At 35.9% G+C, this 26,813-nt stretch overlaps 3 protein-coding genes across 5 annotated transcripts in view; 2 read left to right on the forward strand and 1 right to left on the reverse strand.

Annotated features, from left to right (window-relative positions):
• The window catches only part of LOC116775382 (low-density lipoprotein receptor-related protein 1B), a 61,021-nt gene extending 59,530 nt beyond the window's left edge, over positions 1–1,491 (forward strand). Inside the window, exons 76-77 of one of the 2 annotated variants that reach the window (XM_061524530.1) lie at positions 367–438; positions 729–1,491. In XM_061524530.1, the coding sequence (XP_061380514.1) occupies positions 367–438; positions 729–773 (117 nt within the window). In that variant the 3' untranslated portion in view covers positions 774–1,491. Of the gene's footprint in view, positions 1–366 lie in introns of both variants that reach the window. The other variant, XM_061524529.1, reaches the window with a different exon arrangement.
• LOC116775381 (DNA ligase 1) lies at positions 1,487–10,212 on the reverse strand. Its single transcript, XM_061524532.1, has 17 exons — positions 9,871–10,212; positions 9,732–9,797; positions 9,578–9,661; positions 8,692–9,040; positions 8,284–8,538; positions 7,776–7,876; positions 6,568–6,670; positions 6,013–6,097; positions 5,685–5,772; positions 5,146–5,336; positions 4,796–4,927; positions 4,260–4,380; positions 3,447–3,609; positions 3,070–3,233; positions 2,641–2,882; positions 2,208–2,354; positions 1,487–1,714 (listed from the first exon to the last, which is right to left on the reverse strand). Exons 1-17 carry the CDS (start codon positions 10,096–10,098, stop codon positions 1,585–1,587), a joined length of 2,649 nt encoding a protein of 882 aa, XP_061380516.1. The 5' UTR covers positions 10,099–10,212; the 3' UTR covers positions 1,487–1,584.
• Positions 10,213–10,598: 386 nt separating this feature from the next.
• Positions 10,599–26,100, forward strand: LOC116775114 (non-canonical poly(A) RNA polymerase protein Trf4-1-like). 2 transcript variants are annotated; one of them, XM_032667933.2, is made up of 9 exons: positions 10,599–11,079; positions 17,651–17,844; positions 19,904–20,043; positions 20,384–20,446; positions 21,486–21,773; positions 22,133–22,237; positions 22,951–23,202; positions 23,393–23,555; positions 23,996–26,100. In XM_032667933.2, exons 1-9 carry the CDS (start codon positions 10,742–10,744, stop codon positions 24,145–24,147), a joined length of 1,695 nt encoding a protein of 564 aa, XP_032523824.1. In that variant the 5' UTR covers positions 10,599–10,741; the 3' UTR covers positions 24,148–26,100. The 2 variants fall into 2 exon arrangements, with proteins under 2 accessions (XP_032523824.1, XP_032523825.1); XM_032667934.2 differs by having other exon boundaries at positions 24,008–26,100.
• Positions 26,101–26,813: the final 713 nt, after the last annotated feature.

Here is a 26,813-nt window from a genome sequence, read left to right on the forward strand (position 1 = left end):
TGACACTGCTCACTGAACACTTACAACATTTTCTCCAACTATAAATATGGTCTGACGTTAGAGCATATTGAGATAATATGTTAATTAAAATTCAAATAAAAAAATCATTCATATGAGCTGTATTTGAACCCGCGACCTCTGGCGTACACCTTCCCAGCGACTTCACCGTCTGAGCCATCGCGTCCTGACTCGAGTCGCTGAATCAATCATTATACGTCTAACCGTCACCCAGGACAGCGGCGACATCTGTTAGGTTTCCTTACTTAAAATAAAAATCAAAGTTGTTTGCATTACGGAAGAAACCTTGTAAAGATTATAAGTTCCTTATTAATATGATTCTTTAAATATTTCTGTGTTTGGTTCCAGAACGGCGGAAATCACTTCGCGAATCCCATATATGATAGTATGTACGCACCGCAAGACACTAACCCCAGCGAGGTAATGTTACAGACGGTAGATATGACGGGACGGACGGACACACACACGCACAGACAGGACCGACACTAGACACTACACCCACCACGACACACAGACACACTGACACTGTAGCTCCGTACAGAGAAGACGTCCGGTGACCGCGACCAGTAGAGTAGACTGTAGACTTGTATGAGATGGGATATATATCATTACATCCGACCTTAGAGATTACAGTAGAGTAGTGACGGATAGAGAGGGTGATGAGGGTGGAGGGTGCGGGGTGCGGAGTGTAGGGCCGTTGTGGGTTGCAGGAGCAGGCGTCGCTACTGGAGGCGCCTCGGCGAGCCACGCCGTGACCGCCCCCGCAGCCAGAGTACGTGTGATCCGCCTGGAGCCGCCCGCCGCCGACCCCTGGCTCTAGCCAACTCGTGCCAAACATATCTTCTTCACTCGCATCGTCATGTAACTATAGCCTCAGCACAAACTGTCACTAGCTCAAATCCTACGACTTTCCCTTATTTATTGACGTGTCCAGGACACGGGTACCTTTCGTTTGTTTCGTTCACGAACCTTCATACCTTATTTAAGTCTCAGAGCGTGTGCAGGTCAGACGAGTCATTGTTTAAGATTATTTTTATATTTATATTGTGACGGAGTTCAGTCTGTTGAAGCTCAGTTCGATGAATGTGATGTATTTACCGTCAGGACCCTACACTTAGCGAGTCGAGTTAGTACAATTGTTTAGTTTAGTTCGTACGCAGCAGATGTCGCTGTTCACTAATCTATAATTCGTGCCATATCTTGCGAGAATATTTCCATCGATTGCTAAATCGATTTCCGTAACCGGAACAATTACACCGTTGGCTCGATCACTTTGATCGCACGACGCACGATTAGGAATTAATGGTTGTATATAAAATATAATAAACGAAGCTCATCAGCTCAGGGCCTCGCGGCGACCGCGGCCACCGCGCGCCGGAGAGGACCCGCGAACGAATTTTCTTCCCCTTATCATAGTCCTAAGAATGTATTGTAAGATGTAATAAAAACGAAATAAAACAAAATTAAATCTGACTTTCATATTTTATTTACACGACTCGCCCTTCCTGTCGATGGTCTGGTTCAGGTAAAACTTTATTAGCGATATAGTTAGCTTGCTGGAGTGGTTCAGTAGAAGTCGTCTCTCGGGTTGTTGTTGGTGGTGTTCTTGACCTGGTCCTGCCGGAGGTAGAGCTCCGCGATCTGTTCCGCGGAGGTCGCTAGCTCCGCGGACTTGTCGTCGCGGACACGGATGAACCTGGGATAGGGGTGGGATTACTTCACACATGAGACGGAAGAAAGCAAGGAACATCTCAACAACTTACAATATATTGATTTGGTATTCCCGACTTTTATATTGAGTAAAGTTATACACTGTAATGACCTTCATTGAAGCTGAGTTGCTAAGTGACGGCGACAAAAAAAAAATATTTTAACTCACAAATTAATTAACTTATTTATGTAACAGCTATTTCAGCTACAGGTAATAAAAAGTACATATAATATACGAAGCAATGTTATATCCGGGCTGATTGAAACCTTTCTAAGTATTTCTTACGAACAACCATTTGTTTAAATAAGTTTTAAATTACCTTCTTATTAATATAAATGGGTGATATTTGTGCAAATTGGATGTTACAGGAAAAACAAAAATAAAAACAGGATTAATAAGTTATTTGACAGTCCTAAATACTTTAGTATGTTTGTGAATGTTAGTATGTCGAAGAAGTGTATGTGTCTGTAGTTCATACCTCGGGAACCGCAGACTGATTCCTTTACTGTCATGTACGAGGCCCAGAGCGGCGCGGTGAGCCGGGGACAGGGACAGGTCCGCACAGCGCACCTCCCACACACACGACGGAGAGAACCACACGTCGGGGGAGTGGCTCGAGTCGAACCTGGGCAGACGCGGACGGGTTGAGGAAATGTAGCCTACTAGGAATAATACTGGCAATAGATTTGTATGTCATTAGTTGATTTCTATATAGATGACATTCTTATTGCAGATTGATTTACGAAATAGAAGGAAATAAAACTCAACAAAAATAAGTACTACTGTACAGTAGACCGTTCTTTGAACTAGTCAAAATGATGTGTGCTAGGGCAATGTGAAAAGGCATCCACGAATAAATTATTACTAGTAAAAAATACAGATCACTATAAAGCAGTAAATATTTCAATCACAAGTAGTAGCTCCTGGGTCCGTCTACGACGTGTTCGGCGAGCGTGTCGCTGAGCGTGCGCAGGTCCTCGTCGGAGAAGCCGGTGCCTATCTTGCAGAGCGACTGGTACTGTTCGTGAGCGGGGTCGTAGCACGCCAGCAGGAACCCGCCGTACACGCCCGTCCTCTTCCCCCGCCCGTGATAAGCGCCGATCACCACCGCGTCCACGGAGTCGCCCACGCCCTCCAGATAGTCCTTCTTTAACTGGAATGTATCATTATAATATTACCTTAGTCTCTGTCAGACTTGTTGACTCGCATTACACTGCTGAAGTGACGGTTATTATGTGACAGCACGTTTGATACATAAACAGATATTGAGAGAGAACTTTTACACAATATAATATTAGATTAGAAGTTCAATGTTAAATGAGATTGTTTATGAGGCGTACCTTCAGCCAGTTGTGCGACCTCCTGGCTATGTCATAGCGCGCATTCTCTCCCCGGAGCGCCTTCACCATGAGACCCTCACAGGATGCCTTCACAGACTCCTGCAGGAACTGAGCCACCTCCTCCTCGTCGGTACAGTCACGGCTCACCGCGAACTGCCATTCACCTGGACAGAACACATGAGATTAATATAACAATGATTTAGCTGTACTGAGTGACAGTTTCTGTAATGTGTATATACACCTATCTACATTGAGTTATTGCCATGGGTCTTCTTAACCACCCCTCCCCCTTCCCCTCCCCGCCCGCTCCCGATACTCGCAAAGTCTTGACATGATAATGTTTAAATGTTGTGATAAGTAATTTTATCAAACCATACCTTCGACCTCATTGAAGTGCTGCCTCAACAGCTCCCTCCTTTTCTCCAGGTCTTCCCTGACGAGCGCCTCTCCGTTGAGGTACAGCAGGTCGAACACGAACACACACACCTGCACCTTGATCTGGTCCTCGGACGCGTCCTTCCGTTTGCGAGTCGATAACACCTGGGAATCATTTCCAGCTCAAAGAAATCTAAATTATAATCAAATATAATACCTCCTTTGATCTCATAGCGGTTAACATGTGTCCCTTCCTTTTGTTTACATGTATTTTTTCAAAGAAAACAGTATACTTCTAAATAGTCTTGATATTCAACACTTCTAGTATTCTTGCGGAATATTGAATTAAAGAAGTAAATGATACTAAATGTAATCAAACCCCATACATTTGATGTATTTCATGTTAGAAATTATTATTCTTACTTAATATTTCGAGGACTATATTGTATTATTCTATTACTAGCTGTTGCCCGTTGCTCCGCCCGCGTGTCAGTCGCTTTTCGCATAATATATATCAAACTTAAAATTGACAACAACTTCTTTTTCCCTTAAACAAAGTTTTGACAATGCTCCTAATTATATGTAATCCAACTGAAAACCGCGTTCAAAACCGTTGAGTAGTTTTGAAGTTATAATGTACCAGATAGACAGACAAAAATTCCAAAAATTGATTTTTTATGGTTTCTATGACTCTTCTGTAATGGCCTCCTAACTGTTTTTTGGAAAAATATTTAATGTAGACTCGATTTTTACTGTCTTATTATATGTATATGATAAGGTCTTTTCATAAAATAACTATATATATATGTGTATACCTGGAATGGTAATATTTGCTTGCTGGTAGTGTCGTAGGCGACCGCCTCGCAGTCCAGCACGCAGCTCCTCACCGACTCCTTCATCAGAGACGGAAGGCGTTTTATGATGTCCGGGTATTTACTGTAAACAGAAACGGGTATCACACACCCACCGTCATAAGCCAAGAACATTTGTCATAATGATATTATTAATTGAGTTATATGTTCATTATATTTATTTTTTTAAATAAATTTTAGCTATATATTGTAAATGATCTCATTTAAATAAATTTTAAAACCATAAAAAAGCTTCTCGATATCGAATTTGTTCTATGATAGTAGAAGATGAGGTGTTATAAAAAATTTAGTAGACTTGAATTGGACATATAAGAAACATTCGTACAGACTACTGTAAGTATAAAGCTAACATACATTTAATATATATACAAATGTATTATATCTTGAGTACTTTAGTATCAACAACATATAATCAATATAAGCAAAATCATTAATCTGTTTCAAATCAATGCCCCCGCCTACACCCGGGGTATACTCACGACGTGTTGTCCTCCTGGTTCCTACTGTATATGGCGGCGCGCTCCAGGTCTGGTCTCCCGCACCCCGGCACATGTATCTGAGCGCGCTCGCCGTCGTATTTATACTCGCATGTGAACACCGACCCGTCGAACCTGCGGGGAAATACTATTATTGTAACTATATCTATATGACAGTTAGATATATAGGACGCATGATGTACCCAATCTAGTCAGGGTTCAATATTTTGATTACTAAAGCAATCGAAAGGACATTTGCCGTTAGCAGCACATGCGGAGCCTGCTCGCGACGAACGTAACTTAAGGTTTTTATTTGTATTTAAATATAAATAGTAATTAAATTCGTCAGTCACCTGTTGAAGACTTCATGTACTCCTTTAGTGGGGTGAGCCAGCATGGGTTTGAGTGGCAGACCTGGAGTTAGGCGGCAGTGTTCTGGCAGAGACCTCACGCCGTGCTGCAGCAGTACTGGAACTATCAGGTCGTAGTTGGGACACTCGCAGTACGTCGTCTTGATGATGAGCGCGTATTCGTCTATGAGGCTCTGGAAATTTTATTATATATAGGACTGTAATATATGTCTATTATAATTTCTCACTCTGCGTGGACGTATCAAGGGTTTGCAACAGTTTGCCCGTCTGTTGCCACGAACAATTAGGATGTCTCCGAACCATGAATGAAAAGGTTTTTACAGGGACAGCAGATTACTATCTAAGAATACAATACACTTCCTATCAGCTTGAATATCTATCAAGCACTATCCATAACGTAATATAGGGCCTAAAATAAGGATAGTTGGGGGGCGTTTTAGGTTATGGCGGGTTAAGTTAAAGTAGATCCGCTCTGACTATGATCCACATCCTGGATGCTGGTTGAGTTATAATGAGTTTACCTTGGAGTCTTCTTCAGCCATAGCCTGAGCCAGCGCCTGGAGCAGGGACTGTTCCGCTAGACCCACGCGCAGCTTGCCCTCGAGGGACCTTACATCATATAGAAAATATTATAAAACAATTTGGATAATTTCGTTTCATTCTTGAGTTTGTTGGTTCCTAATTTTATTTTATTATTAATCAAATAATATGCACTTTATTATATGAAACATTGTGAACAATAAATTCAAACATACCATTGGCTTGGCGTTAACGGGCAGGAGATATTTATATGCATATTAATTTTTGTATGTATAATGTAGCTAGTCAGTAAGTACAACTCCTCTCTACCTGATCAGATATCTGGCTTCTGAATGTCTGCATGCAACATAAAGCGATTGGATTTTTCCAATTTTTTTGTTGACAGACGCCTGGCCTGGAAATAAAATGACAAATATATATATACATAAACGACATTTATAAATTCGGAGTGTAATATTTTTATTATATTCAGTTCAACTTAAGCGTGTATTGCATAACACCATTCTGCCACACTTCATCGATCATCCCTGCCACAATTCATAATTATTCCTTGCCAAATGAGCCACAGTCTACTCTAAAAATTATTAAAAAGGATTTGAATCTTTAATGGAGGCTGCTGTTCTGAGCCTTATCTGGTGGAAACTTCCAAGTGGTCTTCCACACTAAGTGTCTTCTTGCATTAAAATCCATGTACAAAATAGAGAAAAAAAGGGTCATTGACCCGTGTCGGAATTAAACCGGAAATATCCAGAAAATGCTTCGTCGATTTTCCAGAGACTGCAGTCTTTTATTTCTGCTGAATCTAGTGTGATATATAGCTTGTTATATCTAGCTTAACATAGCTGTCCCGATATAAACCGATACCCGTCATAGCGGCCACGTCTCTGAGCGCCGTGATAACTTTCCTCACGGTGAGGGGCGGGGGAGCGAACATCGTCCTCTGTGTAGCGCGAGCCTGCTCCGCCACCTGGAACAGGTACGTGGAATGATGAAGTTAGTATTCATCACAAACGTCCAAGATATCCTGAAAATTTAATACAGAACATTGTAACTAGCGAATTTTGATAACCATATACGGCTTTACTCTTAGAAATCCAAAACTAATTAAGAACCTTATGAAGGAATGCATACAAAAACTCTTTATATATATATTGTTTACAAGTTAATATTCTACAAAATATTTATAATAGAAATATAAGACACTAGGACATAAGTATTACATAGTCCTATAGTCCTTTTATAAATGCTTGTCACCTGCGGTATGTAATACATATGCAATATATATGCACATGAGATATTTGACATTAAAAAATCTCAAGATAAGCAAGATAGATCTGTCCCAATGAAAATACTAGATTTATCTTTATATTAGATTTTTTTAACTTTTCTTGCTTAATAAGAATTAATAGACATTAAAAATATATTTTATCACAATAATTAACTTTACCAGAGATGAAAAAAAAAGTTTGGTAAAAATTTTAAAGAACAAAAAAATTTTACTATGTAAAATATAAATACAAAAATAGTTTTAAGTAAAATAATACTGGATGGATGGAAAATAAGAGAAGGGAAATGAAAAACCTGACAAAATAAACTAGTATTTTACAAATACTAGTCGGAACATCATAAACTAAATGTTAAATGAAAATAGTATTTCACATTTTGTGTTCATCTTTTTTTCAAACATATTCAATGTCTTTCCGTCTGACAAAACTCTAAGTAGCTCACATATCATTATGTGTCAGTGTGTTGTCGGACCCGTCTTAAGATATTACTCTCTTGTGCATAAGAAACTCGACACACTGAGTTATATTTTCACATACCACGAGGTGGTCACTGACGCGAGTACTATGTGGAAAATATAAATCAAATTAAACAAAATTTGAGTCACATGTAGCTATAGACCTTACTAACTGTGATTACAATATTAATTTTTAATCTGTCAGATCATAACATTAGGGTTGGACAAACTAATAAACAGATTCAGCTCCTCATGCTTTTTAAGTAGATAATGAATGATGCATATTTAAAACATTATTAATCAAATCGTCCCTTCCAGTTCCTATACCCACCAGACCCAGGTCCCCGCAGCGCTGTGCAGCCGCCTTCATCTGTGCGAGGGTCCGCCCTGTACACTGACCCACGGCCTTCATCAAGTATGTCTCAGCTATCCCTGCAATGTATGAAACGTACATTAATGTTAGGGTATAATGAAGTATTGCTGGTGAATCTGATCAAAAACAACTGCTGGTAGTCGCTGGTGAGATGATCCTATCAGTGGCTTATTATTACAGCTGATGTATATTGGTATCAAAAAAACAAAAAAACATTCAAAGAATCAGTTTTATTACTTCATCACCACATAACTGTAACATCATGCAAAGTATTGAAGTTTTGTTTATTTTGAAGTGAATCTACTTATGTGATTTCCGACAAGGTTGCGTTAAAAATTTTACGCTTTGGGGGGGGGGGGGAGGAGACATAGCGGGGGGAATGCCCGAACGCATGCGGGCAATCAATTGTGACTTGTGAGTAATGTTAATAAAGTTTGTCTTAAGAAACGCTATATTATACACATACCTAATTCAAGACTCTTATATGCTGGTGCTAGTTGATTCAAACACAGATATATGCTAGGCAGAAGATCCTCTGGAGTCAATGCTATGACCGACTTGAAGTAATTACTTAATATCTCCACCATTTTAAGTCTAGCAGACGTCGCTTCTATGACTTCTAGGGTCTTTGCTAACGCCAGATATGGTACATCTTGACTTTTCTTCCAGCAGGCATCTTTGATCGGATTGTATTTCGTTTTACCGGGATTGTAATCAACTTCTGTGGAATCAAGTTAGAAAAATTATAATACAGACATTAAAAACGTAATATGTCCACTATATCAATAGAATAAAGTTAAAAAACAATGGATATCTTTAGAATTTATACTCTTAAATTAATAAGAATATTTTTTGTTTAAATTAAAAACCATACCTTTAACTATGCCAGAGTTATCTTTATCTGCGTCTGTAATATTTTCTTTATCTTTCTTTGCGTCCGGCCTCTCAATCTTTACAAATGAACTCATAATGTTGCCATTCGCTTTATTCTTTGGCATCTTAACAGGAGACGGACTTTTAATTTCTGTTTTTCTATCGTTACTTTCTGGTGATCGCTCCTTCTCTATCTTTATTTTCTTCTCATTCATTTTCTTGGCCTTCGGTGAGGCGTAGGTTTTGGGTGGATTGTTATTTTCAAGTTTCACCTCCATTTTTTCTTCCTCTACTGTATTTTCTGTTTCGCTCTCCGAACTCTCAATTCTCTGACGTTTGACTTTCTTTTTCTGTAATAAACATTGTTATAAATTAATCAAATATCACTAATGTGATGAAGTTAGGCAGTAATGTCTTAAAATTTCCATCGCTATTAATAAGAATTTATCTAACATTTATATGTTTCTACTTTAGAAACTCGGTTAAATTATTAAAATAAATAAATTTAATTAATCTCTCATAATATATAATAACTCAATTAACTTCTGTTTTACATATTTATTTATCACCAGCTTCTCCTTATGGCTTAAGTAAACATACTAGTACTTTCAAATTAAAGCCTATCAATTTTCACAATCAAAATCATAATATTTGACTTGTGATAAAGTTTCGAAGGTATTGTCACATTTACAAGGGAAATGTAAATGTTACTTTTAAATACAATTTTTTTATTTTCAACTGTTAAGAATGTCATTTAAAACATTTTAGTCAGTCCAAGATAAAAAAAACTACTTGTTTTTTTTATTATATAAACCAACAAAAATCCTTGACAGCAAGTATCTAAAATGAATCTAATAAAATCAGTTGTATAATAAAATATATTTTACCTTCTCTGAACTACTTGGAGATGGAATCTTCTTAACCTCTCCAGATTCATGTTCACTGCTACTTGATCTCAATCTTTTACCTCGCTGTCAGAGTGAAAAAAATTATTTACTTTATCACATTGTTTCCAGTTTATATTAATAAGCGAGAACAAACCTTTGCATTTCCATTTGGACTGTCAGTTTCACTATTGATACTTGTAGTGGATGGCGATGCATTACGCTATGAAATAAAAATGTATTTACTAATACTTAAGAAATATATTATTAATATATACCAACTTAGTAAGACATACTTCCTGATTCGCTGCTTCGGTTATAACTTCAGTTTTCTTAGGAGTTATTTTAAAAAACGATTTAATACTCTTTTGGGACATGTTTCTAGAATTCGTCAACACTTTTAGCGAACTATCAATTCTATTTAAACTTTTAACATTTCTTATTGAACAGGTAAGGTTTATACAATTCTTGATAGTCGTTGAAACCACTAAACTACAGGGATTAAATAATTTTGATGTAAACATACACTCTACTTAATATATATTTTATTTAGGTATCTAAAGGTATAAAAAGAAAACATTATTGCAAAAAATTATGAACATATTACAATTTACAAACTTGACTTTAGTTTCGGCGCGCAAGAGTCAAAGTTGACAATTGTAATTAGATTTTTGTTTAGGAATTAAGAAATTATTTATTCTCCTACTTTAGTAAAACATATTCGATTCTACGAAAGCTAAATTTAGACAAATTGTTTATTTATGGACATTTTCATTAGTATTTGTTAAAATTAAACTATTCTATGTATAATTGAAATTGAATATAATAGATTATTAAAAATATATAATAAAAGTTTATAACTATGCTGTAAAATTATTATATTTAATATAGATATCTTTTAAATTCGGTCAGTTAAATTATAATTTATTCCACCCGTATAAAAAAATTATCAAAAAAGAACTTCTGAACACGACGTAAAATGTGTCTGGAATATATTTTGCTAAGATGGCTCCCTCTAGTAAAAGAACTGTCAACTATCCGCGTGTCGTCCATGTTCCGAATGTGGTGGACTTATTTTTGTTTTGTATTAATTTTCAGTACAGTTATTATAAATGTGAAATGATACAAAATGTGTTATCATTTATAGTGTATCATTGCTTTGGCTGAATGGATCCCTACGTCGGGTGGTATCAGCCCGAGCAAGAAGGACCCGCGAAGCGCTTGTGGCTTCGTATCTGGGAAACTCAAAGTGAAACCGACAAAATGAACCTCAAAAACTTAGAAAATGCTAATCCTAACGTGAATAAAACACCAGACTTTATACCCTTAAACGAGGTGAACGGTGAAAATAGGAATAATAATTACTTTAACCCTACACGAAGGAAAGTGAACGACAATCGTGCTTCTACGTTTAACCTGAACCAAAATCACGATGCTCTCATAGGTGAATACGGTGGCTGTCCTTGGAGAATACCCAACTATAATTACAAGCCTGGAGTTCTGGGGTATGTATAATCTTTGATTTCATAGATCTGTCAATGTGTTAGATGTGATTAGCTGTGAGCGCAAGGCCTTGGTGTACTCGTGGGGTTGACAGCGCGGGCCGTAGCCGGTGTTACAGGTTTTAAGGCGGGCACCGTCAATTTTACAACTCTGATTATAATAATTTAGCAATATTTCTATTCCTGCTTAATTCCTGTTCTCGATTTTTGATTGTCAAATGAGTTGATTATTACGCATTTAGTTTCGTTATGCATTCGTGAAAATTCTAATTGTAATAATAACTAACTGCCTAGAATTTTGTTATAAATCGTTTTGAAATTCATTTATCATTAAAATTTCTCAGTGTTTTCTGTGGTCTGGATTTGTGAAAGTAACTGATTTAGGTTATAATTTTTTTCAGACATCAATCATTAATTGGAATCTTAGATCTGATTGACTAATCATAACATCATGCCACTTGTGTTCCAGTTTGGACAATACTGTCTGATATGTCATATTTATTGGATAATTTAAATATTTGTTAAAAGATATTAATATGACCATTACTTTTACATTAATTATTCTTTATGATATTAGTATATTTTTTTATAATTTTAGTCTAATATAAATACAATAACTAATTAAAGTGCATATATATATATACACACACATCTTATATTGTAGATAACAGAATATAATTTGAATGGTTGGCATACAGATATTTTTTTTGTAATCTAGTAAGATTATATTTAGGCTTAAAAAGGTTTTTTAGTGTATATTGAAATTTATGCTATAAAATCTATACATATTTATCATTTATATCTTTATTTTCACATTATATAAGGTCATTAGGACATATTAATATATATAGGACATACTAATTTCTCAATCCCTGACAAATTATATCAAGACATAGAATTGATAAAACTCACATCTGAATAAAGCAGTAAAATGATACGAATTAAAATGATAATGAGTATGAAAGTACTTAAAACATTAATTTATACTTTGAAATTATAATAATATGAATTGCTAATAGGTATTTAAAAAACATTGTAACACCTTTATGAAACATTCTGAAAATAATAAAGTTGTGGCATTCACTAAATTCATGTAATAACTGAAATATTCAAGAGAATAACTTAATTTTATTAATATATATACACATATATATGTATATGTATATATATGTGATGTATGTAAATTGACATGTCATTTCAAAAAAATGCCTTACATCATTTGAAAAGAGCTGAGTCGGATATAAATTAAATGTAGCTAAGAAACATTATAGGGAAACTGGTTTTATGTTGAAAACACCACGTCGGGATTTGTCTCTCACATACTGAAGTCAGTACGAAACTAATGACAGTCCTTTTTTCAAGTAGGTATTTATTAATACACCCTTTATAAACATGTGAACGGATTTATTATGTCATTTTTGTTTACTCTTCTTTCGTTTTACTGTATCTGTAAACGGGGAATTTTAATCATCTCTAAATAATCTGTGTTTGGTGTTGTATACAATACTTAGACTTATTACAGCCGTTGTCTCTTGCTTACATGACCTAAGCCAATAAGAAATCGGATGCAGCTTTCTGAATAAAGCGGTGTCGCGAGTTGAAGCGACATGTTCTCGTAATTAATGTATTCGTAGAAACCAACATCCCCAAAGACCATGCAATCAAGGTCAACAAGTATTACGAGCTCACTAACAAACTCACTAAGAATATGTTCGTTGTAAATTTGTACGCGTTAGAAGTAGGAGCGAGAGGTATAACGGCTTAATGTCTCTACAACCTGCTAAAAGACTTAGGCCTGCCAAGAACTAACATCAGTTCATTCTTGGAACGTGCGTCGAAGGCAGCCCTAGCAGGTTCGTTACATATTTGGTTGGGTAGAGAGAGGAGCTTGGACGGTGGAGGTGAGCGTTTAACGCTCGTTAGATAGAGGCCCCTTAAACCTACGCCTGGCTTGCAAGTCCCAGGCACTGTTGAAGCTCCTCTCCCTGCAACGCTATGGACCCGGCACACCCGCACGGTGAATCCATGGAATGCTGAGAGGTTTCGTCTCATATATATATGAGTATTTTCATTAATTACGTATGTTTTACCATTTTCATTTAAAGCTTTCTCTTAAAGTACTACTCGTATTTTTAAGTAATTTTATTTTAACTACAAATATTGTTATAAAATTTGTCCCATTATGTATTAGTGCTATAAAATTATTATCTTCCATGACAGTCAGTCTCGTGTATGTCTGTAACTGTTTGAGGGTTTAACTTCTAAACTGGTTTTCAGTTAAATGGGAAGTTGGAAAGGGATTTGATAATGCTTTTTCGTATTTTCCCCAAACTTTTCAGTTGTGTCACAGAGCAAAGCACAAAGTATACTATGTTTGTAAATCTTAGAAAAAAAACTATCACTTTTTGTATGATGAATCATATAGAATAAAATTCTATGTTATAAAAAAGTTATATTTCTTGTAAATTATATTACTTTATATGTTGTGGTTATTTTATATGTCAAATATATGAGATTTTTAATTAAATATATTATATTTGCATCTGATCAAAATATATTTACCGTTTAGTCCCCATCAAGTGTTATTGGTAAACGTGGTCTACGACCTTGGAGTCAGTGGCCTCTGCCGCGCTCATTACGTAACTTCCGGTGTAGTGAAAGTCTTCTTATAATACCATAAAAGTCAAAGAAAGCAAACTGTCACGTGGAATGTTTGTACATATATCGAAATATTTAATTAACCCAAACAACATTTTATTAAAACATAATGATAATAACAATAATTCATAAACTGGGTAGTGATTTGTTTTTACGTAATTTAAGGTAAACCACACAAGAATAGTTAACATTTCACAAAAAAATATTAACAGTTCGTAATCGCGTGACACGTAAGGTACATATTTTCGTTAAAAAAATATTCTCAATGTTATTATTTAAACACGCTGTATATATTTACAATTCTCAGATTAATCGCTCGCAATGATTTTGAGTTTTTTTTTCTCGACCTGATAACAATCCACACTGTGTTATATGATAAAAAGTTTCCACTCGAATAAAAATTATGTTCTGCATATGTATAAAAATGTTACGCTCATGATAAGGAAGTCATCAATCGAGTGATTATAGCTATTCATAATACTATATGGGTTATTAGGCGTCACAGAGCATTGAACAGGACAGAGGTTTTATGTACGGCGTGTAATGAATTGCTATTTTATAAATTCATGTCTGTCTAACATTAATCTTGACACAAATGTGTCATAGTTGCCTGTAATTGTGTCACCATATGTTCTGTGACGTCATCTGTTGTGTCAATTGATTAGAAATAAATATTACACTATCAGATGTTTTAAATTATTTATAATGTTATATAAGATGTTTTTATACTTATACGATGCCATTATTAGTTGTTTCTATGTACTCTCGTGTTTGGACACGACCGCTTGTAATGAGATGTAAGACTTTCGCGAGTATTCATGTAAATGAAACTAATATTAATCGGGTTACTACGCGGATTTTATTATATTTAAAAACTACATACTTCCGACGTTTCGGTTATCACGGACAGACGAGTTGTTTAGAGATGACACATCTCGTCTGTCGGTTATCAGCGATAGCTTAGTTGACAAAGCAATTGGAACGGGAAGTTCCGGAGGTTGCAGATTCGAATCCAGCTCACGTCGATGAGATTTTCGTTCAGTATTTTCTGTACAAATTTTAATTAATGTACCTACTCAAAGAAGTCAAAATTAACATTTCCCATTTAAGTTTTGGTCCAGCGCTCTGGAATGTCTGTTTTGTTACACATATCACCAGTCAGCTGCAGATCTAAACTCTATTTTTGATTAATGTAAACAGATTTTTTTGTATGTATGGAAGCATCAAAACGGCCATTAGCTAAACAGCGACAGTAAAAATAGTCGTGTTAAAATTTAGGCCGCTAGAAACGAAGCAACGCTTACCAGATCAATTATTTTAAATTTATTTATGTGAACATGATTATATATAAGGAATTATTCTTCTCTATTTGTTTATTTCCTTGCTTATTTCGGCTCGTTACCTATATACCGAATACCTATATACAACAACAACAAGTTATTAGAGGTGCCATCACACACTCATTCGAGTTATACTGTGCACCAGACATATTCGCTTAATAATATAATTAATAAGGATATTTAATTTTATTTAAACAAAAAATTATCTTTAAATTGAAATAAAAAAAATATAATACTTCATATTGGTATAGAAAATTGTTTATATAAAGAAATTAGGCGATTTCGTCCTATGTTTGAGTTCGTTAAAATTCTTTAGAGGTCTTTCGCTCTCTACATTATAATATGATTTACGTAGAACTAATGTAGTGATGATGATTTTATTATATTTTGTACTATCCAATAAGACTATTAAATCTGTAATATATATATATATATATATTGTGCCAAGAAGCGAGACTGAATGACATAACCTAATATGTATAATAAAATGATCTACCTACATAACACTTGACATGGTATTATTATTTAGCAACACCGACCAACTATAACTGATATAAAACAGAGTTACAACAGAATATATATTATAGAGGATAATATAACATGCATACTAGAATGAAATTTGTTTAAAGTCGGTTAAAAATGCACTCGTGAACAACATTTTTTGGACATAACAACTTTCTTAAGTAATAAATCCTGTCTGAATACCGGCCTGAGTGAAAGGTACGCCGGTGAGGTCGACCGCCCTCGGCATTCCAATAAAGGTTATATTAATTGGGCTCTAAAATGTCGTAAATTATAAATATATACAATCTAACAAGCAAAAGAAAAATTTTTTTCATACATCAAATTATTATTTTTTCCTTTGTCTATACTTATATATATGAGCATATAAAGAAATTGAGGTTTGAAGACAAATACATATGTATGAACATAACATCGTCGGTATATGGGACTGTTTTAATTTCATGAGCTATATATTATATAATATGCGTCGTTGCATATTATATTCAAGCATTTTTTTCTCTTATTTCTTCATGTCCGTAAAATGTTATTGTTTAAATAACGTCTGTAGTGAATTTGAGCCAGTAAGTCTGTTGCGCGTTACATCGAGTACTGGTTCGCACATTAAGGTCAAGGTCGGTCCGTCTAGCGCTCTGGCAGCCCAGCCAGGCGCGGACGGGAAAGGATCGCAGTTTTTATGAGCATATTACTAATAACAAGCTTGTATGGAAGTGACTGTTCGATAATAACTTAACATTGTTTTAGCTCATGAATTTATTTGTATTTTACTATGTGTATTACCACAAGTCTGCCTCGTCGAAATACGTAACGTTCCCCGTTTATCCCGTCAATACCGAGTTGATACTATGCTATGTGTGAAGTTTTGTAAATGGAAAACTTTAATAGCTTCATACTTAGTTTCAAGATGCGAACTTGTGGTAAAAGGTCTGATTGAAAGATTATTTGTTTTTGGTGGGTATACGCATTATTTAATTCAATATTGTACAATATAATATTGAAGGTTTTCTTTTATCCATCTATAAATATAATAGGTGTTTTAACCTATGTTCCCATTATATACTTTTCCCTTTTCGTTCAAATTAATTACCAACCAACCGACCAAATAAAAGAATTTTATATAAACATGTTCAGCTTACATCTAAGACGTTATAGTTTTTTGTAGACTTTCAGACGTTTCTGTTCGTCTAACGCGTTAAGTAATAAATTGGAGCAAAAGTATGCGGTCAACGACCGCACGAGAATCGCGAATTTAGATTTTATATTTATGTATACACATCCGAATAGATGCCCGTATGTTGTATACTATGCTTTAAATTTGTCTCATCACAAAAAGTATGATAAAAAATTTCGATTTCTGGCTAAAGAAATATTATTATTATTTTACCAAAGATAACAGTTGGATCGAAATGTTCAAAGATTTATCGAGATCCCGTGGCTTAGGACATTTTTTTATCCCGTGTCGTAATAAAATAATTTGATGTTATCATTGCAAACGTTGAATGCAAAAGTTTAGGGGATTTTTAAATTAAGAAGCTATAAGCGAATACACACACACACTGTTTGCTATAGAACCATTCTACTTTGTAGTCGGTGATAAACGTGACTTAACTTCTCCAAGCCTACAACAGAGCAGCACTAAACTTCCATATAATCACTAAAACAGATTTCTCAGCGTTCCAGTTGTGTATTCTCTTTGACAATCAACATCTTCTCTTAAAACCCATCGCCGTTTCATACGGAACAAATAGACATCGGTGACGAATGTAAATGTTAAATTTTTTTGGGTGTATATAATAGGTGCGGTCGCTTTGAGAGTTGTCTCACAGATGTTATTGATTTTTCTTCTTCTTGTGAAATATAAAGTACCTATGTGTGGTATAATTCTAGATGGAACATTTCATTACAGATATTATCACACACACACACACACACAGATATTATGTATATATTTAAGCACATTCGCGTCCCATTAATAACAATACTGTATTCCCTCTAGTATCAGGTCTATAATTAAAAAAAAACAATTATCTTTATTAATCATTTCGTTCATCCAGTCTGCACGAGGAGATCGAGCACTTCTACATGTACATGTCCCCGTCTGAGACTGAACACCTGGTCAGAACCACTGTCGTGACACGTATCAGGAGCGCCATCCTGTCCCTGTGGCCCCAGGCACGCGTCGAGGTCTTCGGGAGCTTCCGGACTGGCCTCTATCTGCCGACCAGTGACATCGACCTCGTGGTTATAGGTCAGTATAGACAGAGTTGCGAACTAGAACTAGGTTTGCATGTATATTAAAGAATTAAGCGACGGTAGAAAAAATATGTAAGAGAAAAGAGTTTGAAGAGGTGGGAGTTTAAATTGTATTTATATAAGTTACAAAATTGAGTTCTGTGCAGCGGTCAGTAGTTTGTGTGGAGGATCGCGGGTTCAACTCCCGATGGTGGTACATATATAGGGCGATTTGATTTCGAAAGTAATTCTAAGATTTATCATAATACGAAACTCCCTGGATCCGTTCAGAAAGCTTTTATGTCATTTAAATATTTTGAATCGGTACTATGGAGAGATTCGGTAGTTTTAATATATAGGGCACGATAGCCTAATTGGAAAAGCGACCGGGACGCGGTATCCCGGAAGTCGGCGGTTCGAAACCAACTCGTAATAATAAGTTTTTCAGTCCATATTAGTGAATCGATTTACAAATCAAGTTGATAGATATTGCATAATAATTACAAGGTCAAAATTGTAAATTATATGGAGAGACGTGCCAGCAAATTTCATATATATTGAGATAAAGAAAGTTTTTCATAAACAGCTGTTGGAAAGATTGACCCTGGATACAGTGTTTAAAGCTCGAGATACTCGTGTTGAAGCAAAAATATGTGTACTTATTCGCTGGTCGATAATAAGTCTTATCTTAAATGATAACGTTATCAAATTATTTTTATGTCACTGTATCAGTGTATTATACAAGCAATACGTTCGTCTTAATACAGTACAGTAGCCAGTAGAGTAATTTACGACCCGGCGATGTGTTCAAAAACGATTTGTGGATGAAAAATCTACTTGTCCTAAGGGTATATTGTGCAGTCTCACACCTTGTTTATTTAAACTAATTTCCGAATATCCAGAGACATTTTTCTTGAAGAACTACGTACATATATTTTTTTTCACCGAAGGCTTTTAGATTGTAATATTGAAATAAAAATCAACCGACCATAAATATTCAATTAAACAATTTGCACAGTTAGAAATAGGTATGAGACATTCATAACGAAAAAAAAAAAATTACAACATACACTAGGAAATTATAGAAATGTTATATTTAATAAAAAAAAAATCGTTTTTTACAGACGCCTTAAGATTATGAGAACTCGTCTTATATAACATAAAATTATATATTAATTCAATGCAAGTGTATTTTTACCTTGTATAGGCGTTTGTCACGACATTGTCGTAATAATATAGAGAGAGAGAAAAAATGTCTGAACCTCTATGACAATATCGTGATCAATATTGAGTGATAGGTATGATTATTATATTTGCTTAAACGATTTAACTAACCTTAAATAAAACGAAAATTGCAAAAAAAGTACCTTTAGCGACATAATAAAAATATATTTTAATTTCATTAATATGGTTCGAGTTTCTGTATTTTTTTTACTATAATATAATATTATTTCCCAATCACTTTATGTATTTAAAAAGTCAGTAATTTTTGTCTGCTTACGACGCGACGGTCCTTGGCCCAGTTTTTGCCATTAAAAGGATTTACACGGTTTATTAATTAGAGCTTTATAAAAAAAGGTATTGTCTATGGTTATTTGTAATTTTTGTTAGTAAGAGTTCTGATCCGGATTTTTACCCTTTACCCGGATTTTTAATTCCAGTTTTAAGTTAGTGAGATTTTTTTTACAACTATAACTACATTCTCCGATCCATTTTCCGTCTATGAATTAGTCTATTGGAGATTAATTTCCCTTGGGATAAATCTTCAGAGAGTTCTGAATGAGAGGATGTTCCGGAGACGGATAAAAGAGATGTATCAGATATATATTTAGGTACAGAACTTGTTATACTTATAATATGTTGACGTAACTTTAAAGTTGATTTTTAAATGAACCAATTCTGTTTTGCTGAAGATTTTTTTTGTTTGGGACAATAAAAAAAAATGTAATACTTTCGTTGTTTATTTTAAACCTGTCTTCATGAAGAGGTTTAGAGGGTAAAAGATAGACGTTTCTATAGGATAATGCTGTATAATTAGAAAATATTATGCACATGGGACCGTGTTCAATAATCAGGTCAATGGGAGAAGCTGCCTCTGTGGACCTTGGAGCGAGAGCTGGTAGCCCAGGACATCGCGGAGCAAGACAGCATTAAAGTATTGGAAAAGGCGACCGTTCCTATTGTCAAGATGACCGACAAGTACTCCGACGTTAAGGTTAGGAAGAAATAAGCCTTACAACACACACACACACACACTCACACACACACACACACACACACACACACGCACACGCACACACATGTTTTAATATTGTGTTATTTTATGTTTACTTAACTTGTTCATAGTTCTGAAAATCAGCCCTGATGTAAATCATCATATTGTATGTGTTAACACGTCCAGAGACGTCTCCGAGCTTAGTATGTATGGGGAGTTGAAGAACATTGATCATCAGTTGATCAGACTATCGCCAGACATCTTTCTTGTAGACTCTTACTCGATGTAACACACACGTAACCTTGTCATATAATATGTTTGTCATGTTTTTTTCTTCCAGGTGGACATTTCTTTCAACATGAGCAGTGGCGTCAAGAGTGCGGAGCTGATCAAACAGTTCAAGGTCAGTTCGAGCAGTCAAACCCGGACATCCGGTTTAGATTCTAATACCAGGTGCAAGTCACGCATGACGGAGGCTATATCTTATTATCACTAGTTATAAACGTACAACAAATTCTGTGATAGAGAGATGCTACAAAGGGTACTATTGACCCGACGCGATGGTTCGTATGGGGGATGGGCGGCAAATAAAAATCCATGGTTCGATTCAGAGCGACTTATTTTATTAAATGTAAATCTTTTAGCGTTTTATTTATATGAAAAAAAAAAACTTTTTTTGTATATAACCTTTAATACTCTCTGTTATATAAAATACTATTTAATGTGGAGAGATAACTTTTTCAATCATATATAAACTATTTGTTTCCTATATTTGAATCCGTAAACACACACACATATTATGGTACAATACATTGTTACGAAACTACGTACATGTTTAGTAATTTAAGTCGAAGAACATACATACATACAAACATAATTTATATAATTTTCAATACTTTATTTATTCTGTAATGATACAATAATATTATATAACATATTTATCGCTCCACTATCTCCATGCAAAGCCAGCGACTCATCTGGCGGCTGGAGGCTGGGGCAGAGATAAGAAAATTAAAATTGCATACCGATAGGAATTACTGTGAAACGGTTTTTTACCTCAAATGTTTGTTTATTAAATATATAATAATAGTATTATCTTCTTGTTGAATATTCAAGATATAACATATATATATAGAGGTTAGATTGCAGCTATTATTTTTAAATTTGGCGCAAATCTATATTCCAATATCTTGAATGGACAGATCATTTTGTACTTCACTTGGTCTAGACTAATTAATTTATCTAAAATTAGATGTTACTATTTTAATATTAAAAGAAAAAATGATTATTTTTAGTAGTAAAGTCGCTATACAAGCATAGTCACTCATATTGTGATTGTATTAAAAACCTTTTTTTTATGAAAATCAGCACGAACACATAAATACTCTCTTATTATCAAATAAAACAACAATTAGAAATAATCACACATATTGATATTCCAGGAGCAATATCCAGAACTGTCGAGGCTGGTGATGGTGTTGAAGCAGTTCCTGCTGCAGCGCGACCTGAACGAGGTGTTCACCGGAGGCATCTCCTCCTACTCCCTCATCCTCATGTGCATCAGCTTCCTGCAGCTACACCCGCGGCCGGAGAGACTCCGCCAGAGACACAACCTCGGAGTGTTACTGATCGAGTTCTTTGAATTGTACGGAAGGAAATTCAATTATGTGAAGACAGCCATCAGGGTCAAGAACGGAGGCTCATATGTATCTAAGGACGAGATCTCAAAGGTTATTACCAGAGACATTTAATCGTTTTCATATATAATAGTTTATATATACACCTATATATATTCAATATTACTCTTATGCCAATAAAAATGAGCAAGAAAGCAATGCTGTTAAATTTAAACCAAAATACAAGTGAGTAGATGATTTGTAACTTAATAAAGATTATTATAATGAAATAAAAGCGAAGCGTCTCATTGTAATGTTAATATAACTAGGTGCATGCGCCAAGACAATGTTTTGACTTTTATATAATCTCTGTAACTGCTGGACCGATTTTGATCACACTCTCACTGGCAGATAGCCGATATGATAAGGATAAAGCTAAGTGACACTATTTTAACTGTGCAATGACCTTCCAGGAGATGAACGACGGCCATAGACCCTCGCTCCTGTGCATCGAGGACCCGCTGACGCCCGGCAACGACATCGGCCGGTCCAGCTACGGAGCCATACAAGTTAAACAGGTATGAGGCACTTGTTGGTGATGACGGTGATGGTATGGCTGAGATGATGATGATGACGTAAGCTGTGCTCGACCCAGTACTAGCATATCTTAAGGTGTACCTTATGTTTTTAATTTATCTTGTACCATGTTTCGGTTTTCTATGATAAAATATTGTTTGGACAAATAATTATTTGTTACATGTATGTATGTATGTTTGTTTATTCTTTTTAAACTACAAAACCATTTGTCAGATGCTAGGAACACTTGAACGGGAGGGTCTCTAGAAAGCTATTAGTATAGAATATAACATTATTATAATTTATATGTTTATATGTTTGGTTCTCGCAGAAGAGATTATATAAAAAAAAATATATATTGTTCACGTGTCTCAGAATATGATGTTTTATAATGTTTAGTTTTGGAGAAATACCTGTGTTTATGAAAATAAGAATGAAAGTAATGAAATATATAATGAGATCTAAGATGCTCGCTAGTATTCATTCAAATTAAACTAATATTTACGGATTTACCTAATTTACGAGTTTTTAATAATTTCATCTCCTCGTCTGCCCGTGATCGCGCTTGCTGTTAAGTTACCGAAATTTTGGGAGTATGTAATTAATGTAATAAAGAAAGCGTAGCTGAACCGAAGATATAAGTTTATTTTTAACCTGGGTCTGTATAGGGTGTCGTATTTTAAACTAATCCAGAATAAACCTGTAATTGTTCCAGGCGTTCGACTACGGCTACATAATTCTCCAGCAGGCCGTGGCGCCGCACAACGCGTTACTCGCCCGTCACAGCGTTCTAGGTCGTGTCGTGCGCGTCACGGATCACGTGTTACAATATAGACGCTGGGTGAGAGACACCTTCGAGCCGTTCTTCTTCCCGCACCGCGTGAGGCCGAGGCGGGTAGGGAACACCCGCTCGCCCACCCCCGACCCCACACCCACACCGACGCCCACGCCCTCCGACACTGATCCTGTGAGTGCCACTCTATCTACATACTACATCAATAGTTATTGCTCTAATATATTAATATTTCTCTCCTCATTTCTTGTAAATCATATATTTGTTACGCATATAAAACAATGATGTTATTATATACGAAAGTTTTAAAGCTACCTCCCATTTAAAACTTGCCAATATACATTACGTATGGTAATCGTTTCAGGAGTGGTCGGACGGTTCGGGTCCGTCAGGCCCGGCCCGCACGTCGCCGCCGCCGCTGTCGGCTCTGCAGTGCTCGTCGCCCACCCCGCGCAGGGTGTCCGCGCACCAGTCCCTCATAATACACCACATAACAAGCAACTCGGATTTCAACAACATACCATCGGGTAGGTCTATATTATAGTCGTATGACGCACGTAACACGCAGCGAGACTCGAGACGGGGACTTACTGCTGACACGGTAGCTCAGTCGGTGCCGCGGCTGTTCTAGATGTCACAGGTTCGAATCCTGTGCACAGTTATAAATCTTCCTTGAGTCTCATCTCCTATTTAACTTGTAATTCTGGTCCTTATTGTTATTTAGTTCAAAATTATGTTTATTTTTTTTATTTTATAAAATTGCATGTGTTATATATATGTATGTCCGTCTCCACATCGAGGTCGGAGTCCATGTGTCCGCCTCGCGAACAGTTCTCTTGTGTCATTATTTACTAACATCCGAGTAGACATTTTAACGCCCTAATTAGTTTCTTTTTTATTATTTTGTGTTTTTGTTTTGGCCTTTCTCCATTATGTTTATCCAAACACCTTCTTGACCGACATGAAGACCCGCTTGCAGGGGTGCTCCGCCCCCGGCCGCGGCCCCGCCGTCGCGCGTCGCCCCCCCGCGGCCGAGCCCAACGCAACGACCGCTCCGACAGACAGGACCGGAACGACAGACCCGACCGCCACCGCAAGAGGCGCGGCTACACCCGATGATACGCGCCTCGCGGCGGTCGGGTGGCTAGTGCGGAGTAAAGTGTCTGTGGCGAACAGTTGACGAGCGACGCGCGCGCGGGTCGGAGTGGAAAATGATGGCAGTAACGGACTTAGATCGGTACAAAGCTAGTTTTCTCCGCCGATGTCGTCACTTCCGGTTCAATTATGTCAAATCTGCTGCTAATACTACGTAACGTGTGATTATTTCCCATTCTGCCCGACGCGTGACGCGACTCGTGTCGTGATTAGCTTAATAATGTATTGTAGCCGTATTGTACATGTGATAGCTCAATTTATGATGGTCTACGACGGTTTTGTGACGGATTTCAAATTAACATAATAATGTATGCTATATGTGTGGGCTGTCAGCGAAATGTGTGCCGCTGTGGTGGTCACGGGCGATTGTTAAGTTTGCATTGTGTGATCGAAGAGCAAGATCTTAATTGAACATGAAATTGTACTGTGACGCTGACCTGCGACGGTTGCATGGCTAGGTTAAGCGACTGACAAGCGGCTGACCGATTGTCGACTCGAATTGTTTGCGCTTAAGGTTCGAAATCGGTCGGCGGCGGCATAAAACTGTTCCTTGTAGCGTAAGTCACGTTTCAACACCAATATATAACTAGCAAGCATTGAGCTAACTTGAAATGTTACGGTGTAGCTGTGTAGGTTTTATGTTGTTATGACTGACGCGTCCCCCGCGCTCGCCACGAGTGCTCATCAAACTAAATACAGGTAGTATCAAGTTTTCCATCTATGAAACAACGTTGATACTGTACGTGCGGAGTTTTACGAGTGGAGAACTAGATACTGTCAGTATTAATTTTGATCCGCACACGTGGCAGGTGTACTTATAACACCATACAAAATGCATATTTAAAACTCAACAATGTTTCTGGTTAGATCAGCTGTATATTTTCGGCATTTCCTCAACACGGACGGTTGTGTTAGTGCTGTAGCTCGTCTAAGCGTGCACTGTTTAAAATATTCATTGTAGCGTAAGCATTTGTAGTTAAAATATATATTTTTACATTATGGAGCGGTATAGTCTCGTTGGGTGCGAGTGGTCGGCGAGCCGGATCCCTGGACGCGTTAACGATGTACTCTAAGTGTAGCGTATCCACGTTATGTCAAACGATACCTTGACGATGATGTAATTTTAGCTTAATAAATTAAAATGATTAACTGTCGGTATCCAACTATGAGTTTTTCTGGTTAACGTAAACTATGTGAATCGCGTTTATTTATATAACATCAGAACGTGGCGACGTTGATTGTCTATGTTAACTGTGAAACTCATAGTAGGGGTGAGAACTTTGGTCGGACTGTAGTGAATGCGAACGCAATAAAAACTGCCAACGGCTAAATTTAGTGAAAGATGTTAAATGATTTCTATAAAAAAAAATTAAATTAAATACTTATATACATATATATATTTTGAAATGTCACATAGGTTTTTAATGTATTAACATAAGTCGTTGAAGAGAATTAATTAACACTAGACGGTAATGTGTAATGCAAGTTTAATTTAACCGACTGTCTTTTTTTTAAGACAATAATAACTGTTTTATATACTTTTTGCTAAACTGAAAATGTATAAAAAAAAAAATATTAAGTTGAACTCGTAAAGAATGTTTAAAATCCAAATGTTTATAGCTTATGATTTAAATAATATATTTCTTAGATGGAATTGTTTGAAAAAGTTTTTTGGAAAACCTAGATTATTATTATTTTTCTTTCCCTTTTTGTATTTTATAAAGTTTTGTGTAGTCTAGTGACTGTTGGTGTATATAACGGTGTACATAATGTACAGAGCATGTAAATACACTCGAGATATATTTAATAATAATATAAAGTTTGATTTAAAAGAAGTTTTAAAATAAATGAAAAAAAAAAAACAAAAAAAAAGATAAAATAAATAAATACATACAGTGAGTATGAAGTGGAAAACAAGGTTGACTTTTATTTTACCTCGTCACATCCGGTCCGACGTCTCCAGTGCTGCGCCTGGGCCCGGAACCGATTTCCTAAATAATTACCATATATATTGATTTTGTGTTATGTGTTTTAAATCGTCTGGGATGTGTTAACTGCACAAGTTAAATATTTTTCACAAGTACAGAGTAATTGAAGAATTTGGCTATCATTACACTGAAAGATAACGAAATTGACATAAAGCATGTTTTTTTTTAAAGTTTGGTTACAGATTTGTATATGAATTTTTGTTTTTAATTTAATCTGAAAGTAATTTTTTTACGATGTGGCTTCCTTCGCACTCGAACTGTTGAACTTTTTCGAATTAATTATAATCTCGAGTACTATGTGGAGAAAACACGAAAGGGTTTGCCGAACGGAAGAAAGGCTTGTATATAACTATTATTATTAAAGAAGACCAGTTGTGTTTTAACCAGCACAAAGAAATCTTTGGAAATTGTAACGATTTCGAGAATTATGACACTGGCCATTATCTCTTGTTTGTTCCTGAGGATACATTTGTAAGTTCTAAAAAAAAAATGTGGCCCATCTAAAATACATAACATTTTTTGTCAAGCAGAATATTATAAATATTTTAATGTCTTTAAAAAGCCTCGGTTTTGTTCCGTAATGCAGTAAGTGTTTGTTGGATTGTAAAAATGAAATGAAATGTACCTTTTAGACTTGAGATA

Source organism: Danaus plexippus, chromosome 25 (genome assembly GCF_018135715.1).
Source record: "Danaus plexippus chromosome 25, MEX_DaPlex, whole genome shotgun sequence".
NCBI lineage: Eukaryota > Metazoa > Arthropoda > Insecta > Lepidoptera > Nymphalidae > Danaus > Danaus plexippus.